This window comes from Solanum stenotomum, chromosome 2 (assembly GCF_019186545.1).
Source record: "Solanum stenotomum isolate F172 chromosome 2, ASM1918654v1, whole genome shotgun sequence".
NCBI lineage: Eukaryota > Viridiplantae > Streptophyta > Magnoliopsida > Solanales > Solanaceae > Solanum > Solanum stenotomum.
Genome location: NC_064283.1, coordinates 28,701,316 through 28,719,942, shown reverse-complemented (window position 1 = coordinate 28,719,942; position 18,627 = coordinate 28,701,316). Strand labels below are relative to the sequence as shown.

The 18,627-nt window shown below is 33.8% G+C and overlaps 1 protein-coding gene across 1 annotated transcript; it reads left to right on the top strand.

Annotated features, from left to right (window-relative positions):
* Nucleotides 1-279: 279 nt before the first annotated feature.
* LOC125856826 (MACPF domain-containing protein At4g24290-like) lies at nt 280-17,908 on the top strand. The gene is made up of 7 exons (XM_049536470.1): nt 280-875; nt 9,418-9,656; nt 10,544-10,721; nt 12,123-12,191; nt 13,022-13,208; nt 14,371-14,537; nt 17,069-17,908. The coding sequence occupies exons 1-7, from the start codon at nt 609-611 to the stop codon at nt 17,741-17,743; spliced, it is 1,782 nt and encodes a 593-aa protein (XP_049392427.1). The 5' UTR covers nt 280-608; the 3' UTR covers nt 17,744-17,908.
* The last annotated feature ends 719 nt before the right edge of the window (nt 17,909-18,627 follow it).

Here is an 18,627-nt window from a genome sequence, read left to right as displayed (position 1 = left end):
AATAATAATAATAACCAAGTAATTGACTTATAAAAAGCCACTTCAAATATATTGACAAAGAGATGAAAAAAATGAAAGAAAATAGTTATCCCTTTCCTCTCTTTCTTCTGGTGTAGTTTATTCTTGCGTTAATTTTTATTTTATTTTATAATACTACAATCTTTTATGTTAGTTTTTTCCTCACTAGTTACTATTATTTAAAATGGAACTTTGACCTTACTCTGTCAAAGTTGCCACTTTTTTTTTTTAATTTAAGAGTTAGTTGATACTTTTCCCTCTATTTTGCTCATCACAGCAGCCAAGAACACTACATTTGACTGGTCAGCCATTGTCCCAACTCCCTTCAGCTCCCCTGTCTTCTCTTCACCTAATCAAACCCAAAAACCCTAAGACTTTTTCTTCTTCTTCTTGTTCTTATCAATTAACACTTCATATTAGTATATTAATCAGTCAAATTTCATACCCACCGTTTCTCTGGTTGCCGTACAGTGAAATTCATCACCGAAATACATCAACGATAATTGCTTTTACAGTTGTTAAACCATTAATTTCGTTCTAAGCGGTTTAACTAATTTATTTCTTTAAATTTCATTTATATAAATATATTTATGGCGACTAGTAGTAACAAAGAAACGGCGATGAGGCTTAGAGAGGTTGCGGAAGGAGCAGTGAAGGCGATTGGGTTAGGGTTTGATATAGTGGATGATTTGAGGTTGAAGTTTTGCAAGGATTATCAGTTGATCTCTGTTGACGATGATCAGGTGCGAGACATATCTATTCCTGGCGGAATTTTGGTTCAAAATGTTCCCAAATCTATCAATTGCGATAAAGGCGAACGCATGAGATTTAGTTCTGATCTTCTCTCTTTCTCCAAGGTATCTCTCTCTTTTTGCAATTTCTTTCTTATTACACACAAAATGATATCTTATGTTTGAGTGTAGAGCTGCTCCTTAACTATGTACTTAATAATTCTGCTCCTTTTAAGTTTGCCAAAAATTAACACTTCTTAGTATTAAACTCCATCTGAAAAAAATCATGAACATTTATCTTTCTTTCTGTGATTTTCATGTTATTTGTATGTAATTGTGATTTGGTTTCAAAATATATTTGGTCAACTTGTAGAATCAATGAGTTGTTCCTGCTGAATTCCCAATTTAAAACTCAGTAATTTATAGTTTCCAGGCAAAAGGTCCATATATACCACTGAACTTTGTGACATGGTCCAAATATGCCATCTGTTAATATAATTGGGGCCAAATATACCCCTACTCTTACAAGTTTGAACCAAATATGCCATTATTCAAAGGCAAAAACTGGACATGACAAATTTGAGCCTTTCTCTTTCAGAAAAAGCGACGTGTTGAAAAGCTTTTGTCATTAGTGAATAATGGCATATTTGGACCGATCATGTAACCATACAATATATTTGACCTCAACTATTTACCTATGGTATATTTGAACCATTTCACAAAGTTTAGTGACAACTCTGGACCTTTTCACTAGTTTACTCCCTCTATTTCATCTTTACAATAGTAAGGTGATTGACCAGGAAGTTAATAAAGTTATTTTAACTTATTTTCACGATAATGGAAGAAAAATATTAAATTAATAATTTACAAGTTGATGGTGAAAAGATTACATCAAAACTTTAAACATTGAATAGATTAATGGATTTGAATATTTGGAAGTTGCAAAACTAGTATAAAAATGGAAATGTTGTATTGCAATAGAGGGAGATTAGTGCTTTCACCATGAGATAGGATAATTTCTTTTGGAGTATAAGCAACGAAGGGGCTCAACGAGAGAAAGGGAAGAAGGGATTGCTGAAAATCTAGGGAATTTGGCAATCAATGAATCTGAGGCAAGTCCCTGTTTTGATGATCATTAGTTATTTTGAAAGGGGTGAGAAAATATGCGCATGTTGAGAGATGTGGATAAATGGTTAGGAGTTGACGAAAATGCATGAAGTCTAAGTTTGAGAAAACCTCACTAAAATCGTCCAAAACCGAGCTCACAATCTTCCAAAATCTAGTTTTGAAGTCCAAGTTTGAAAATTGAAATTAAAATCTTCCCAGGTGTAATTCCTTAATGGCAAACGCAACTCAGACTTGAACCTAGACCTATCGCATACTTGATCCCACCCCCAAACGCAACCCGAACCCGGACCCCTCTCCTTCTTCGCAATTATGATCCTCACATTGCAAATGCAAAGGTCAACCTTTTCATCCTTCATGAATAGGACCAGAGCTTCACAAATCTGAAGAAGGAACTCAACTTCACCAGATGAAAACAGTTCAACTAAGGCCAAAATCAACCGAAACTCTGAATGGACCCTCGAAAATCATTTGGAACCCAACAAAAACAAATCAAATTTGCAAATGGACTAAAATTTTGTTCTGGACCTGTTAGAATCATCTAATGACGATCCTAGTCATCTTGACTAAAAGTTGACCATGGTCAAACCTTACTTTTCCAAAACTCAAGAATCCACCCAAAGATTCAAAGCAGTCCTCAACACCTCGAGATCCATGCAAGCCACTCAACTTAGTCAAAAATCACCTTGTGGTCCTATCAAAACTCACAACTTGAATCCGACCTCGTTAGCCGCACATACAATGTTGACTTTTATCAAACTTCAAAACTCAAAATCTCATCCAATATTCATCCGATCACCTCAAAAACCATGCTACCCATCCCGCTAGTCACAAAATGATATACAGAAGCGAGGGGAAGGGTTAAAACATGGAGAACACACAGAAAACTCAAAATGACTATGAGGGTTGTTACATTTACTTGAACTAGTTTCACGGCACGTGTGTATCGTATATATAGTATACAATATTGTAAAATAGAATTAATACTACTAAATTAAAGCTTTTAGTAAGTAATTATAATTGAAAGAACATAGACAAGTGCTTTTTAACGATTAATACATATTTTCATAGAGTTACTTGTATTTTGAGATCAAAATGACCAGATATCATTGAAATATTTTAGAATACATTCAAAGTATAAGTATGGGGAGAAAGTGACATTTCTTTAGTAGTATTATTTTTTACTTCACTCAATTTTGTAAACAAATCTAATCAACAAAATAGAAAAAACATATCAATACAAAAAATGTCACCAATAGCCTTTCCTCTTTGAGTTATGCACATAAATGATGAACACCATTTAAGTACAATTTTTCTCTTAAATATTCATACTTGAAAATTTAGTATGTGCATGACACTAATAAGGATCACCATAAATAATTTAATATTTTATCTTTATATGTAATATATCTTTTACAAAATTTTATATAGCTAGCAAGGAGTGTATCTTGTGACATAACATTTTCTCAAATTAAAATGATCCCAAAATAACAGGAAATTCATACTTATAAAATTTCATACTCAATATAAATATAAAAAAGAAAAAATATATCGAACAATATGTTAGGGATGCGGAAGTCATTAATTTAAGTATTTAATTATATTTTTAGTTGCTTTATTTATTACTCTAGAATAAGGTTTAGTTTCAGAGTATCATAAGGATTATGTTAAGTTATAGTTATTAGTTTGGAATAGGATTTAGGTCTCCTACTTTCATAAGAATTAGACTTCCTATTGATGTAATAAGACTCCTATTTAAAGGGGCTTTTGATGAATAAATTAGTAAGTCATAATTCAGCAAAAAGAAGGAGATTAGAGTTCTCTCTTCCATTGAACTCTAAGGTTTCAGTCTCCCTTTGAAGAGCTAAAGAGATCAGAGTTCTCTTTTAATGAATTCAAAGGTTTCAGCCTCCCTTTAACGAGCTGATTTATATATCGCCTTGTGAATCGATCCTTCCCTAAAGATTCATAACAATTTGGTATCAGACCCTAACGCAATGGACGATGAGATCAGTTTTCGTTTGGCGAAATGGTCTGGTAGACCCTTGTACTTGTATGAGTTTGTATTGTAAACCCTTCTACTTAAACATTATCAACTAGACCCTTAAACTCAATAAAATACAATATATCAAACCCCTCTGACCATTGATCAGGCCTATGTGGCATTAAGATGGTTGAGTTGGCAAGAGAGTGTGACTACACACATGTGAAGGCGAGTGAATTTCATATTTAAATTTAAAAAATATTTTAAAATAAAATATTAAGTTTAAAAAAACTAAAAAATAATATATTGAATTAAAAAAACTAAAAAATAAAATATTGAATTAAAAAAAACTAAAAAAAAAATTAAAAAAGTCTTCTTCCTTCAACTCAACCTAATTTCGCCGCATCCCCATTCCTGCCCCAACGCCTTTTTCTTTCTTCTCCACACTTATTATCACCTTTAGCAGGACATTGGCACCTCTTTGTCGTCAGATTTCAAGTTGTTATCACTGGAGGGAGAAATCGACATTGATTTATCGTGGTGTTCGTTGGAGTCTACTGATTTAAAGTGAAGTAAGAGAGAGGCGGCGCTGATCCTTTTTCACCAGAACGGGAGACGGCAAGGGGTTTCTTGGTACGACGGAGAGGATGGAGAAGAGAGGCGGTCCCTGGTGGCTCGTCGGTGGTGTGTCGGCTTAGGGTTACTGATTTTGTACAGGTTTCGCCAGCAAGAAGAATGGTGGCGGCGACGACTTTCGCCGGTGGATTTTAGATGTTACGCTGTGGAGTCCCAAATTTTGCTTAATAAATTCAAAATTTATTATTTTATATTTTATTTAGTAAAACTTTGTTTAATAATTTTTAAAAATAAAGACTTTTTCAAAAGTTTTTAGCAAAAAAAGCAAAAACAATTCTCAACGCCCTTACGAGGTAGTGATGAGTTAAACTACTCGTGTTGGCATGGAAGTCAGCCCGGTAAACTGATTTCATTCTGCTTATGACATGTTATTAATTTTTGTGACATGGATTTGACATGTCATCTATTAAAAGGCGAGTGAACTACACACATGATAAGAGGGGTTTAAAATTATTCGTTTGATTGAGTTTAAGGGTTTAGTTGATAAATGGTTAAGTAGAAGGGTTCACAATACAAACTCATATAAGTATAAGGGTCCACCAGACCATTTCGCCTTCTCGATTTCAAGGAAAACATACCATTACAGAAACCCTAATGGACTCTAAAATTGCAGCAATGGAACAACGCCTCATCGAAAGAATTGTCCAAGTCATCCAAGAACAATTGTCTAGATTGGGAATTGACTCCACAAAACCAGCAACCTACAAACCTGAGTCAAATAGTGCCCAGACAACTAGCAGATCAACAATTCCTGCTACAAAAGGCAATACACCACCTACTTATAACGGCACCAATAATCCATTAATTCGAGCACATCGTTGTGAACATTTTTTTGAAAAAAATCAACATACAATGATAGCAAAAAAGATTGGTGTGGCTGGATTTCACATGTTCCGACTAGCACCATTATGGTATTATCAACTTAAACGCGAAAGGCTCAATGAGTTGGGAATAATATCAGCGATTTGGACCTCATGAAAGTAGCAATCTGATGGGCAAATTAGTCATGCTTCAGCAAACTGATAGAGTCGAAATTTATCAATGTCAACTTGAAGCTAGGGCTGGAATTGGATAAGTTGATACTGATCCAGATTTTTTATTGGCCCGAAACTTGAGCTTGAGGACAAGCTCTTTCAACGTGAGGGGAGTAATGCTAGGGATGCGTTGGAAGTCATTAATTTAAGTATTTAATTATATTTTTAGTTGCTCTATTTATTATTCTAGAATAAGGTTTAGTTTTAGAGTTTCATAAGGATTATGTTAAGTTATAGTTATTAGTTTGGAATAGGATTTAGGTCTCCTACTTTCATAAGAATTAGACTTCCTATTGATGTAATAAGACTCCTATTTAAAGGGGCTTTTGATGAATAAATCAGTAAGTCATAATTCAGCAAAAAGCAGGAGATTAGAGTTCTCTCTTCCATTGAACTCTAAGGTTTCAATGTCCCTTTGAAGAGCTGAAGAGATCAGAGTTCTCTTTTAATGAATTCTAAGGTTTCAGCCTCCCTTTAACGAGCTGATTTATATTTCGCCTTGTGAATCGATCCTTCCCTAAAGATTTATAACACAATACATAGTCACTGAAGAAGGAAGACAAAAATATATGTTCATGGTATATTTACTCTAATGTTTCATTTGATTGAAATCTCTTGCCACCAACACTTTGCTTTCTCCATTCATTTTTACTTACATATCTATTTAAAAAATAATTATTATCATGACTATATTATCATATTATAAGTAATAGGAAAAATCTATTTTTGAAATAGTGGATTTAACATCCATACTAATAATTCAATGAACTACGTTGATGCTCATTGTTTTAGCAAAATTAGGAAGAAACTCCTTCGTTTGAGGGTACAAGAATTAAAAATGAAAAAAACAAAGAAGAAATATCTTACCCAAATCATGTGCCTTTGTTCATATTTGTTTAATATTATACACTCTCCCACAACTTCTCATCACTGTTAACTCGTGAAAATCGTAAGAAAGAAATACGAGTGAATTATTATATGATTTGCTACAATTTGTTCACCAACTCTTTCTTATGTGGTACTTCAAATTTCTTTGAATTTCGAACTTAATCAACTGTTACAAATAACACTTGGGAATTTTTAAGAAGAAAAAGAGTAGAAAACTTAAAATAATCTTAGTTTAAAAGTGAGGAAATTCCTCTATTTATAACAAACAAATAGTAGTATGAATAGGTGCTAATTGTGCCTTACCAGAAATGTCACAACCTTTTGAATAAACATAGGACAATTGTTTTTAAATTATTAATACATATTATCATAGAGTTACTTGTATTTTGAGATCAAAATGACCAGATATCATTAAAACATTTCAAAATACATTCAAAGTTTAAATATGGGAGAAAGTGACATTTCTTTAATAATATTATTTCTTACTTCACTCAATTTTGTAAACAAATCTAACCAACAAAATAGAAAAAAAATATCCATTCAAAAAATGTCACCAACAGCCTTTCCTCTTGAGGTTATGAACATAAATGATGTACACCATTTAAGTAAAAATTTTGTCTTAAATATTCATACTTGAAATTTAATACGTGCATGACACTAATAAGGATTACCATAAGTATTTCAATTTTATCTTTATATGCAACATATCTTTTACAAAATATTATTACTCAATTAATATTTAAATAAGGCTATCATAGAGAGGTAATTTTACCAAAAAGTGTACTTGGTTGTTATCATGAATGATGGTTACATATACTTCAATAGAATAATTTAATTTTAATATATGAATAACATCACCTATGGTGAAAAATATTTCATTTCATTAAAATTCTACCTTATCTTTGTGAAATTGTAGTCTTTCTCCTTTTTTCTGCCGCATACATATCATATAGTTGTTGTCTAATGAAAGTATCTAGTATCTTATAGAAGTTGTATCATGATGTAAAATATTTAAATTTTTTAATAATAAAAATTAATAGATGAATAAACTTTAAAGTATTATTTATAGAATCATTAATTTGATTTAAGATCATTTTATGATCAATCAAAATTTTCTTATCTATTTTTATATAGCTAGTAAGGAGTGTATCTTGTGATGTAAAGAAAAATTATATGGAACAGTACATAGTCAATGAAGAAGGAAGACGAAAATATATGTTCATGCTAAATTCACTCTAGTGTTCCATTTGATTTAAATCTCTTGCCACCAACACTTTACTTTCTCCGTTAATTTTTTATATACATATCTATTAAAAAATAATTATTATCATGGCTATGTTATCATATTATAAGTAAAAGTGAAAATATATTTTTGAAATAGTGAATTTAACATCAAAACTAATAATTTAATGGACTACGTTGATACCCATTGTTTTAGAAAAATTAGGAAAAAACTCCTTCGTTTGAGGGAAAAGAATAAAAAATAAAAAATAAAAAAAGAAAGAAGAAATATCTTACCCAAATCATATGCCTTTTCTCATATCTGTTTAATATTATTGTCTCTCCCACAACTTCTCGTCACTGTTAACTCATGAAAATGGTAAGAAAAAATACGAGTGTGAATTGATGAATGATTTGTTACAATTTTTTCACCAACTTTTTCTTATGAGGTACCTCGAATTTTGTTGAATTTCGAACTTAATCATTTTTTGCAAATAACACTTGAGATTTTTTAAGAAGAAGAAGAGTAGAGAACTTAAAGAAATTGTAGTTTAAAAGTGTGAGGAAACCCCTCTATTTATAGCTACCAAATAGTAGTATGAATAGGTGTTAATTGTGCCTTATCCGAAAAGTCACAACCCTTTAAAAAAGGCACAACTCATCAGGAAAGGCACAACCCTTTAGAAAAGTCACAACCCTTCGTCACAACTCATTGAAACAGTGACAATCATTTAATTTGAAAACGTATCTACTTTCAATATAATAAAATTAATTAATAAAATAAATTGAATATTTTTAATTGGGGGTATTATAGTAATAACATTCAAGTTTGGGAGTTCATGCTTTTAAGGTAGTATAGAAGATATAGATAGATTACATGAGACCTAGTGACTTTAGTAATTTAAAAAGATCATTAAAAATTAAAGATATATGAAAATTTTCAGTTTTTAAGAACCTTATAGTAAATAAAGAGCCATAAAATGCTGAGGCGTGTTCGTATCAGTACCATATTACATTAGCACAACAAATTATGTTGCTTATTATGGAAAAGCTCATGGTGTCCCATGCAGTTTTATAAAGCATTGATTTCCATATGCAATAACACAACAATTTAGTACATGAGATAGAAGAGGACGCTTAGCAACTTCTGTTCCTTGTAATCAGTACATTGAGGTTTGCATAACCATTTTTAGTTTTTTGCTATGCATATAGTTGTTAATCCTTAATTGGTTCGGGGGTTTTTCGGTTATCCGGGTGCTGAAAGATTTTTTGTTCAGTTGGATGGAGGAAGAAGGAGAAGACACAAGGTGTGGAATGTCCCACCTCTAGTACTTACGCGGGCTGTTTGGACAGAGAAATAAGAGAGCTTTTGAGGGTGTAGAAATGAATTTCGTACAACTAACAAGTAGTATTTCCTTGTGATGCACCCATGGTATTCCTTTTTAAATAGATGATTGGGTGTCTCTCATGAAAACCTATCACTTTGTAGGTTTTCTACTTTTGGTATACTCCTTGTATACTGGTGCTTACTTTGCCCACATATTACATACTTTTATTATTTTTATCAAAAGAAGTTGTGAATATAGGGTATCCATTCACTTCCTTGGTGTCTTTACCTTTTTTTAAGCCTTTTACTGAAAGAACACAAAAAAGGAAGGATTTTCGGAGGTGAGGAAGAGGAGTAAATTTCTACTGGAAAGCTGATATAATTATGATTAATAATTTTTTATTTTGAGTTCAATTTTAATTTTCCTAAGACATATTACCTTTATCCTTCTAGATGTCCGAGCGATTTAATCAGGAACTATCCCTTTCTGGTAAGATTCCAACGGGCCATTTCAATGCTGCTTTTGAATATACCACTTGTTGGCAAAAAGATGCTTCCTACACGAAAGCTCTTGCTTTTGATGGGGTCTTCATCACTCTCTATAACATTGCATTAGAAAAGGCTCAAGTTGTACTGCGTGATCATGTTAAACAAGCAATTCCTTCGTCTTGGGATCCAGTAGCATTGACAAGGTGAGAAGTGGTTTGCATTTCATTCTTTTATTTCCTCCAGGTGTAGGTAACCTCTTTCATTAAATCACTGCTCATGTTTTTCTACCTACTTTTTTAATGGTTGTTTTTTCCTCTTTCTTTTTATTTGGTTTAAAAACTGTAACACATCGATGAACAAATGAGATAGAGCTTGCTCATAAGAAGTCGTAAGCATGTAGGAACCCTTTTATTTCTGAATTCTCTGGTACTCAGCTTCTTAAATACCTCCAATCTTATATATCTTCGTTGTGGAGATTTTTGTTGGGTTCCTTGGGAGGTTCTTGAATACAACAAGTTGATAATTCCCAAGGTATTCATGGAAGTTATTCCCCTATTCTAGAGCTGTGCATGGATAAGTAGAAGTAAGATCCTTTATGCACCTAATGACAGTGTATTTATAATAACAGAGCTTTCTACCCGCAAAGAATGTTTCCGCACCAGTAATTATCTTGTCGATCAACTGATGAGATGCCAAGGGCCAAGGAGTGGGAGACTGCCTACATTTTACCGTTATAGTGAGCCTCCAGAGTGACATTGTGACCTGCAAAAGATGCATTCCCTCAAAGCTAGTTGCTTTGTAATTCTTTTTTGCTGGAACAACATTGTAACTGTTAATAGTTCTGATAAATTTTTGGACTTCATTAGCTCCCTAGTCATAGTGTAGTTTCTACTCATGTATTTGAACTAAGTTTTGCACATTAAACACATCGCATCTGCTTGATGCTTTATTAATGAAGCACCCTTACTTCATCAACATAATAAAAATATATTGTGGCTTGCAATTTGATGCTAAATCATATTACTCAGTCACATACTCAACATTAATTCTTAGACTTACATCAAAAGTTGGAAACAATTTTAATTTCCAGGTTTATTGAGAAATATGGTACCCATGTTATTGTTGGTGTAAAGATGGGCGGAAAGGATGTTGTATATGTCAAACAGCAATATTCATCAACACTTCAGCCTGCTGATGTACAGAAAAGGTTGAAAGAAGTGGCAGATGAAAGATTTAGCGACGCAAATGTACAATCCAGCACTACTTTGGTAAGCACATATAGGGTAAAATGGTTTCTGATGTCCACTCTCACGAACAAACACGCACACACATACAGAGACAGTGGTCCAAAATGTTGGATCACATTTCCTTGCAATATTTTGATCTCCAGCCTTAGCATTTTATGTTAAATCTAAAATAGTCTGTTTTTTCTACACCTATTAGTATCTTTCTTTAGCTTTTGACAATAAGTTATAATTGCATTATGTCATGCAATCTGAAGATCATATTTGTTTCTGGGAACCTCAAAAAAGCTGGCTTGACTTGCTTATCCTGATCACCTGCTTTGCTTCTTTCAAATTTTTTACTGGTGATGATTGACTCTTTATGTAAAGTTATCTGAGTATCTAATGGGCACATTGAAATTTGAGCCATCTATATTTTGCTTGTACAGCAACCAAATTCTCGTTTTTAGTTGCTTATTTGGTAAGGTTCCTCTGATTGAGCATATTATATAGGTGCATACTTTTTCAATGTATGCAGTTAGAATTTCTACTTCCATACCACTACATCTCCCATACCGATTGAAAAAAAAAGAGCGGGTACTGTTTTTACTGAATAACAGAGAGGTATGTAAATAGTCTATATTCTTATAAAAGTAAATGACACTCTGGGAGAAGAAAAAATATGTAAATTCCTCCGTTGTCAATTAGCACAAAAGTTCTGCATCTTTATAGTAATTCAACCCTTGCTTGGTCTTCAGATTATAAATATAATCCTGGCAACCTATATTATTTCGCTTCCGACTTTACTTCCTGCTGAAAAGTTCGATTCTCCTCCAACTGAATATGTACTTTTGTGAAAAGTTTATCCCTAACTATTCCTTTATCAGCTGATATCGTTTTCTTACAAGTGTCATTTTTATATGATTTAATTCTGTATTTGAATGACAATTTTGTACTTGGGAGTGTGTATAGTATCTCTGATGCTGCTTATTGTTAATGGAAGGACAGTAAACATTTCATTTCAAAACTTGGGATGCGCACAATCTTTCTGCACTTCAATGTTATGGAATTACTCAAATAATAAACTTAAAGTTCTTCCAAGAAACTTGACTGTGCAGAAGGGCCTCAACTTCCCTTTCTGCTCTTGGTGCCATTGCAATGAGAATGAACTTGAGAAACTTACAATCATTAGTATTCTTTTTCTGCGACAGAAATTTCTATACTGTTTGGCTTTCTTTTCTTAAATAGATTTTGTCACTTAAAATGTTGTCTCTTTTTATCCAGGCTTTTAGGTTCTTAGAGTTATAGCAGATGGACCATTTTTCTTTAAATTGTTGGTACTTTTCAAGAAAAGGTTTTATTTCAGAGTTGTGTTAGCCTTGCAATTAATAAAACCAGAAGCATGTTGTGATTCTAACTTAAGCACTTTGGCTTCATTGCTTTCAGCTAGCTAATAGTGAACAACTGTTGCCCTTTATGGATTCCACTACATCAACAGTTCATCTTCACAAAGAGGTAACAAGTCTTATGAATACTAGTAAGCAAAATTTCTGCATCCTTAAAGTTTGTATTTGCTTGGCCAGTTTCTGATTGAAAATGTTTTATAAAAATTTGACTGTGACTTGTTATGGATATAACCCCAGGTTAATCCAGTAAAAGGCAACAACATACCAGTATAATCCCACAAAGTAGGGTGTGGGGAGAGTAGAGTGTACGTTAAGGATGGCAATGTGCGGTGCGGGGCAGTACGGGTTAGAGTTTTTGCAGGGCGGATATAAAATATTTTTGGAGAAAAACATGTGGGGCAGTGCGGGTACGCGGGTTGTTTTTTTCTCTTTTGATCTAAAGCTAAAGGGAAAATTCTATGGAACACAATAAGGGTAAAACACATCTCTCATTAGTCACTTCTCTCTCTCGTAGTATAAAATAATGGTTTATACATTTTTGGGCTTCTAGTGTGAGTAAGTGGTTGTCTGCTCCTAGTTTGAGGAAGGCTTATTAGTCAGTCAAACTGAAATTTCATCCTTTTTCTTTTGTATATGAAGAGCATCCAATGAACTACTATGGTTTGACACTGCTCTTTTTGAGACCATAACTTTCATTTTAGCTCTTATTTAGGTTTTCTGATTGCTCTGATTTTCGCCTTGTTGCCATCAGTGAAACCCTAAAGTGCCTTTTCAAACTCTGGTTGGGTAGATGTTTCATTTCTTCCTTCCATTTCCAATTTGATATTCAAGTTTCTTTCCGTTTCTTCATATGTCAATATTATATTCATTATTTGGTTGTCCATAATCTTCTCATTTCCTTTACCAATCCCTACTTTTACCTATTCTCTTTGACATCAGGATATTACATTCATCTGGGGGAGGAGAGGTGGAAGCCGTATCAGAAATATCCCACATAAAAGGTGGTGTCAAACTGTTCCAGTTGAACCAGACGTGATTTCAATGTCATTAATTCCAATATCATCATTATTGAGCGGGATTGATGGCAGTGGTTTTTTGAGCCATGCGATTAACTTGTACATACGTTGTGAGTATTGTATATCTTTTGCATAATATGGGCTGCTGTTTCCTGATTCATCTTAACCAAAGACTTTGCTGCTTGCCTCTTAGGTGTATAGCTAAATCTTTGTTTGGCTTTAAATGATAGAAAGATCTGTCTAAATAAATACAAATTAGAGTTAACTAAAGGAATGCAGCAAAACCTTGAATTGGCCGAAAGTGTAGTTAATATTTGGACACATTAATTAGCTAGACCTTTATGGAGGAAACTGAATTCCAAATTATCACAATTCATAAATCCAGTAATCTACAACTCCTGATATACTAGAAACAAGATGACTCTTGTGAACTTATGGCTGTAGATGTTTTAAGAATATAAGCTTTAAGCTCCTCACATATTTTGCCTTCTAGGAAAGGCAAATATCATGATTTGAGTGTTTTTGCACAGGAACCATCTTTTTGATATTCGTGCAAAACTAGGGGTGTGCAAAAGCCGAACCGACCAATAAACTGAACCGAAAAAAATGTTATTGGGTCATTGCTATTGGGTTATTGGGTTAACGAGTTTTTAATGGTTTTATAAAAAAAATTATTGGGTTATCTGTTTGGTATCGGTTTTTAGTATTGGGTTATTGGGGAAACCGATAACCCATTAAGACAATAGTAAGTTACTACTATACCCTTAATAAATATTAAATATTAATAATTTAACATAACTAAACACTATATCAGAACTCTACACTACGGTCTACACACTTCACACGTTATGGTACTTGTACTTCACATCAGAAATTCCATATTATGTTTTGGTTGTAACATGTTGTTGTAACCTTCGTACTACATCTACTCTTATTGATGCAATTTCTCATTATATTTCTTGTTTCACTATATCAAAGCATTTACAGTTGATTTGCTTGTCTCACTATATCGTGCCAAATTGTTAGAGAAGTGAGAAAGCATATATTTATTTTATGAGCATTTTCTTATTGGGTAAACCAAAAACCGAACCGTTAATGTCCAAAAACCGATAAAGAATATGTTATTGGTTTGTTATTGGTTTAGCGTATTTAAAAACCGAAAACCAAACCGATAATACATAAAATCGAACCGAACCGACCGATGCACACCCTTGTGCTAAACTCAAAAGTAACTTTTAGACAACTCATTTGATCGTTGTATATGGCATACAGATAAACCACCAATTGAAGAGCTTTATCAGTTTTTGGAGTTCCAGCTTCCAAGGCAATGGGGACCAGTGTTTGGTGAACTTCCTCTTGGTCCAGAGAGGAAGCAGCAAAGTGGTGCAACTCTGAAGTTCAGTCTAATGGGCCCCAAGTTATATGTTAATACAACTCTGGTAATCTCCAGCTTTACTCATCTATTACTTGGGAAGCTATGTTAACTTCATGAATTATTTTGATGAATTTTCAGTTTTAAAAAGTTTTACGTCAAATCCAGTTTCTGATCTGTGTTAGATTTTATCAGATCATAGAAAAACAATGTTTACAGATTACCAGGTTTCATGAAGTACTCTTTCATTGAACTGTTTCTTACAATGCTCGATTTGATACTTAAACAGCTGGGAAGCTATTCCGTCTCTCAAAGGAGTTTGTAGTAAATCCTTTGTTTTTTTTTTTCAAAGTGAATCATATGTTTATATATTTTGATATGAGGCTATATTATGCAAATGCTAAACTATGTTAGAGAAAGGCTGATATAAAGCATACTACAGAAGAGGATAAACATAGTAAATGGACAACAGTTGAAACATTGCTCTATGGATTGGATCATGGAATTGCAAAAATTAATGATAAACATAGATACCTTCTTGAACAGGCATTAAATTGCTCAGTTCTTGGTTATTCATGGTCTTGTTATAGTATTGTATGAGCAAATAAATTTTACAAACGAACTGTGATATGTCAAGAGCACAAAAAGAAAAAAGGAAACCAATGGAATGCAGTTCCATTTCTACAAAATCAGTCCAATCATCATCTGTTGATTCTCTTATAGATTTGGGTAACTAGGTGAAGGACTGATTTTTGACCTTCATGTATATAGAAAGGAGTATCATGTATGAATGAAAATGTAACAATTAAGAAATATGATCCCTTGGATGTGAAATATGGACTTCTTTCACTCTCGAGAGTTCAATGATGCCTTACGCTATGTAATCAGTAACTGTTTGTGTTATTTGTAATCCACCCTTCTTTGACTCCATCTTCTAATCACTTCTTTAGTAGAATCAATAAAGAGTGGAATAAGCAGTTCATTTGGAGCAGCAGTTGAAATAAGTGATGCAGGATAGAATAAGAGTGTTGGCCAGTCAAGAACTCTCACATTCTAAAGATGAAAGATGCGGAAATGAGTATGTTGTGATGGATGTATGACCATACTAGGAGAGACAGGATTAGAAATGAGATATCCGAGACAAGATGGGAATGGCTTCGGTGGAGGACAAGATGCGGAAAGCGAGACTGTGGGCATGTGAAAAGGAGATTCACTCTTACCCTGTACAGGTGTAAGAGGTTGGCTATGGATGGTTTTAGGAGAGGTAGAGGTGGGCTGAAGAAGTTCTGGGGAGAAGACACTAGACAGGACATGACATTGATTCAGTTTACCGAGGACATTACCTTAGATAGGAGGAGGTTATGGAGGACACAAATTAGGGTAGGAAGTTGGTAGGTGGTAGTGAATTGTCTTGCTATCTATCCATCATAGTAGTCTTAGTATTACTCCTATAGTTTTATTGTCCTTCGATTTCTGTTACGATATGATATTTCTTGTACTTCGATTATTGTATTATTTTGTTGTAGTTACTGATTAGAATGCTTCGTTATGCTTGCACTTTCGTTGATTCTCTTTTTGGACTGTTTTGCCTGTTTCTTCTTGAGCCGAGGGTCTATCAGAAACAATCTCTGAGGTAGGGATAAGGTCTGTGTACATTCAACCTTTCCCAGACCCCACTTTGTGGGATTACACCGGGTATGTTGTTATTTGTATTGTTCAACAGTTATCAAAAATTACTTTGCATCAAGCTCCCCAATTAGGTCACAAAATGGCAACCCTATGAGAAGATGAAACGTATCTTTTCCTACCTGCTTAATTTAGAAAATATAAGGATCCTTCCTGTTACTAACACACAGCACCAACTCTATTGGGTTCTTTTCTATCCTTAGATTGTTAGGCGCTGAGATAGGACTCTATTCAGCTCGTTGCATTAAAACTCAACTTTAATGGAGCGCTGCTATCAATGCTTTCATTGTCAATATCTAGTGATCCCGAAGACTTGTGTTCCATTCTGAGTGGTGTTTCTGCTGCTGATATGATTAATCAATATACTACTGGTCAAATTACTTGTGTGGCCTTGCATCATAGAATGCAAGTATTTCTAGTTTATGGTTCTGTCTCCAGGAGCCTGCCTTATTTCAGGTTTGCATTTTGTGATCACATTCTGGTTCATGCTATCCAGATTTTGGGGACTTATTATATGCATGCCAAGCTTCCCCAGTATGCTTCAATTTGACACTAGCTTAACTTTGAACAGCTTTCTGGAGATAGTTCTGAGGACTAGTATGCAAATTTTGTACATTATACTGATAAACGACTGTGTAGTCTTTATTATAGTTTCACACCCTTCTAATTCTTTTTTTGGGGGCATGAGGAGTGAGGGATGGTGGGAAGCACAATGGGATCGACAATTATATTTTTGTCTACTTCCCATGATTAATTTGTGTCGATAGATAGTCTAATACATTTTGTTTCTTCTTACATTTGTGACTTTTTTGAACGATAGTTGCCTAATGTACAGCCAATCAATGCTGTACATTTTATTTGTCTGTGTCTATTTTTTTTAAAAATGGATTCTTGGCTGTACCATTTTAATAGGTGGATCTGGATAAGCCAGTGACTGGCCTCCGATTGTATTTGGAAGGAAAAAGAAACAATTGCTTAGCAATCCATTTGCAGCACCTTTCATCCTTGCCAAAAAGCCTTCAGCTTCAAAATGAATCATATGGCTATGCGAGCAGTTCCTCGGACCAAAGGTATCATGAGAAGGTCCAATGGAAAAGTTTTTCACATGTATGCACTGCACCCATAGAATCTGATGATCTCTCCATTGTCACGGGGGCCCAATTTGAAGTTAGAGAATCTGGTCTGAGAAATGTTCTTTTTTTACGCCTTCGGTTTTCTAAAGTCATTGGTGCCACAGTCATAAAGAGACCTGAGTGGGATGGTTCTCCTGTTATCACCGAAAAATCTGGAATCATCTCAACTATAAGTTCTCATTTTTCCTCCGCTCAAAAGCCACCGCCACGACCATCTGAAGTTCACATAAATTCTGCACTTTATCCTGATGGACCTCCAATGTCAGCACAAACCCGAAGACTCTTGAAGTTTGTTGATACGACAGAGATGATGAGAGGACCCCAGGATCAACCTGGCTATTGGATGGTGTCCGGGGCTAGGCTTGTAGTCGACAAGGCTAAGATTTCTCTTCGTGTTAAGTTCTCTTTACTAGCTGTTGTCTTGCCAGATGAAGAGGAGTCATTGCAAGGCTAATGTATATGGGGGAGAAAAAGAAACAAAAAATTTCTACAGTTAACTTAGCATTTTTGTTATTATATATCTGTAAAAATAAATAATAGGATTTTGGGAACTTCTCTTGTATGAATTGCTTTATTAATGTGCAGTCTGTAAAATGATCATCTTGTTTATTATGGGGGGGGGGGGGGGGGGNNCAAAAAAAGAGAAAATGGGAAATCTCTTTGTAGTCTGGCAATTAAATTAGTTTGTCTACTCTATTTTGTATTTTAATTGCTTACTATGACTTTTGGCTTCTTAACTTAATAACCTTGGGGAATATTCCAGGTAATTACACCGGGTGTCCCTCAAAGTGGGTGGTCTTAAATTTTATATCTCCTATAAGAAAAGTTTTTAGAGACTAGCCTTTCTCCCTCTTTATATATAGAACAACTACACCTTTGCCCTTCTACACTTCAAATATTTTTATACAACTCTTCATGATCAATTGTTTCTCAACATTTATGTCTTGTTCTTCATTTTTTTTTCATTTCTTTATTTTTTTTTTCTCAACCTTTACTTTTTCCGTCTTTTTTTTGTCATTTTTCTTCCATTTATTATTTTGCTCTTTTTAGATGCGTATTTAGGATTTCGAGATGATATGTGCACTATTATGAAAGATGAATATAAGATACAAATTTGATTAGTTTGACATTTTGAAAACAGTTAAAATTTTATAATAATAGGTCCAAAGTTATAGTGGTTTTAATTCATGTCTCTGCCATTTAAACTGCATTAACTGGAGCCCCTATGACGGATAGCAGACGCTGGATGGAAAAAAAAACTAAAACTTACTTAAAACACTTAAACTTAATACTACTAGCTAATTTCAACTAACATTGACTACTAAAAGTAGTGTAATT

Bases quoted from the DNA above. Each gene is read 5' to 3' on its own strand.
- LOC125856826 (XM_049536470.1), top strand. From the start codon at position 609: ATGGCGACTAGTAGTAACAAAGAAACGGCGATGAGGCTTAGAGAGGTT. The intron at 876-9,417 runs GTATCTCTCTCT...TTATCCTTCTAG, and splicing joins ATCTTCTCTCTTTCTCCAAG to ATGTCCGAGCGATTTAATCA. The intron at 13,209-14,370 runs GTGAGTATTGTA...TATGGCATACAG, and splicing joins GATTAACTTGTACATACGTT to ATAAACCACCAATTGAAGAG.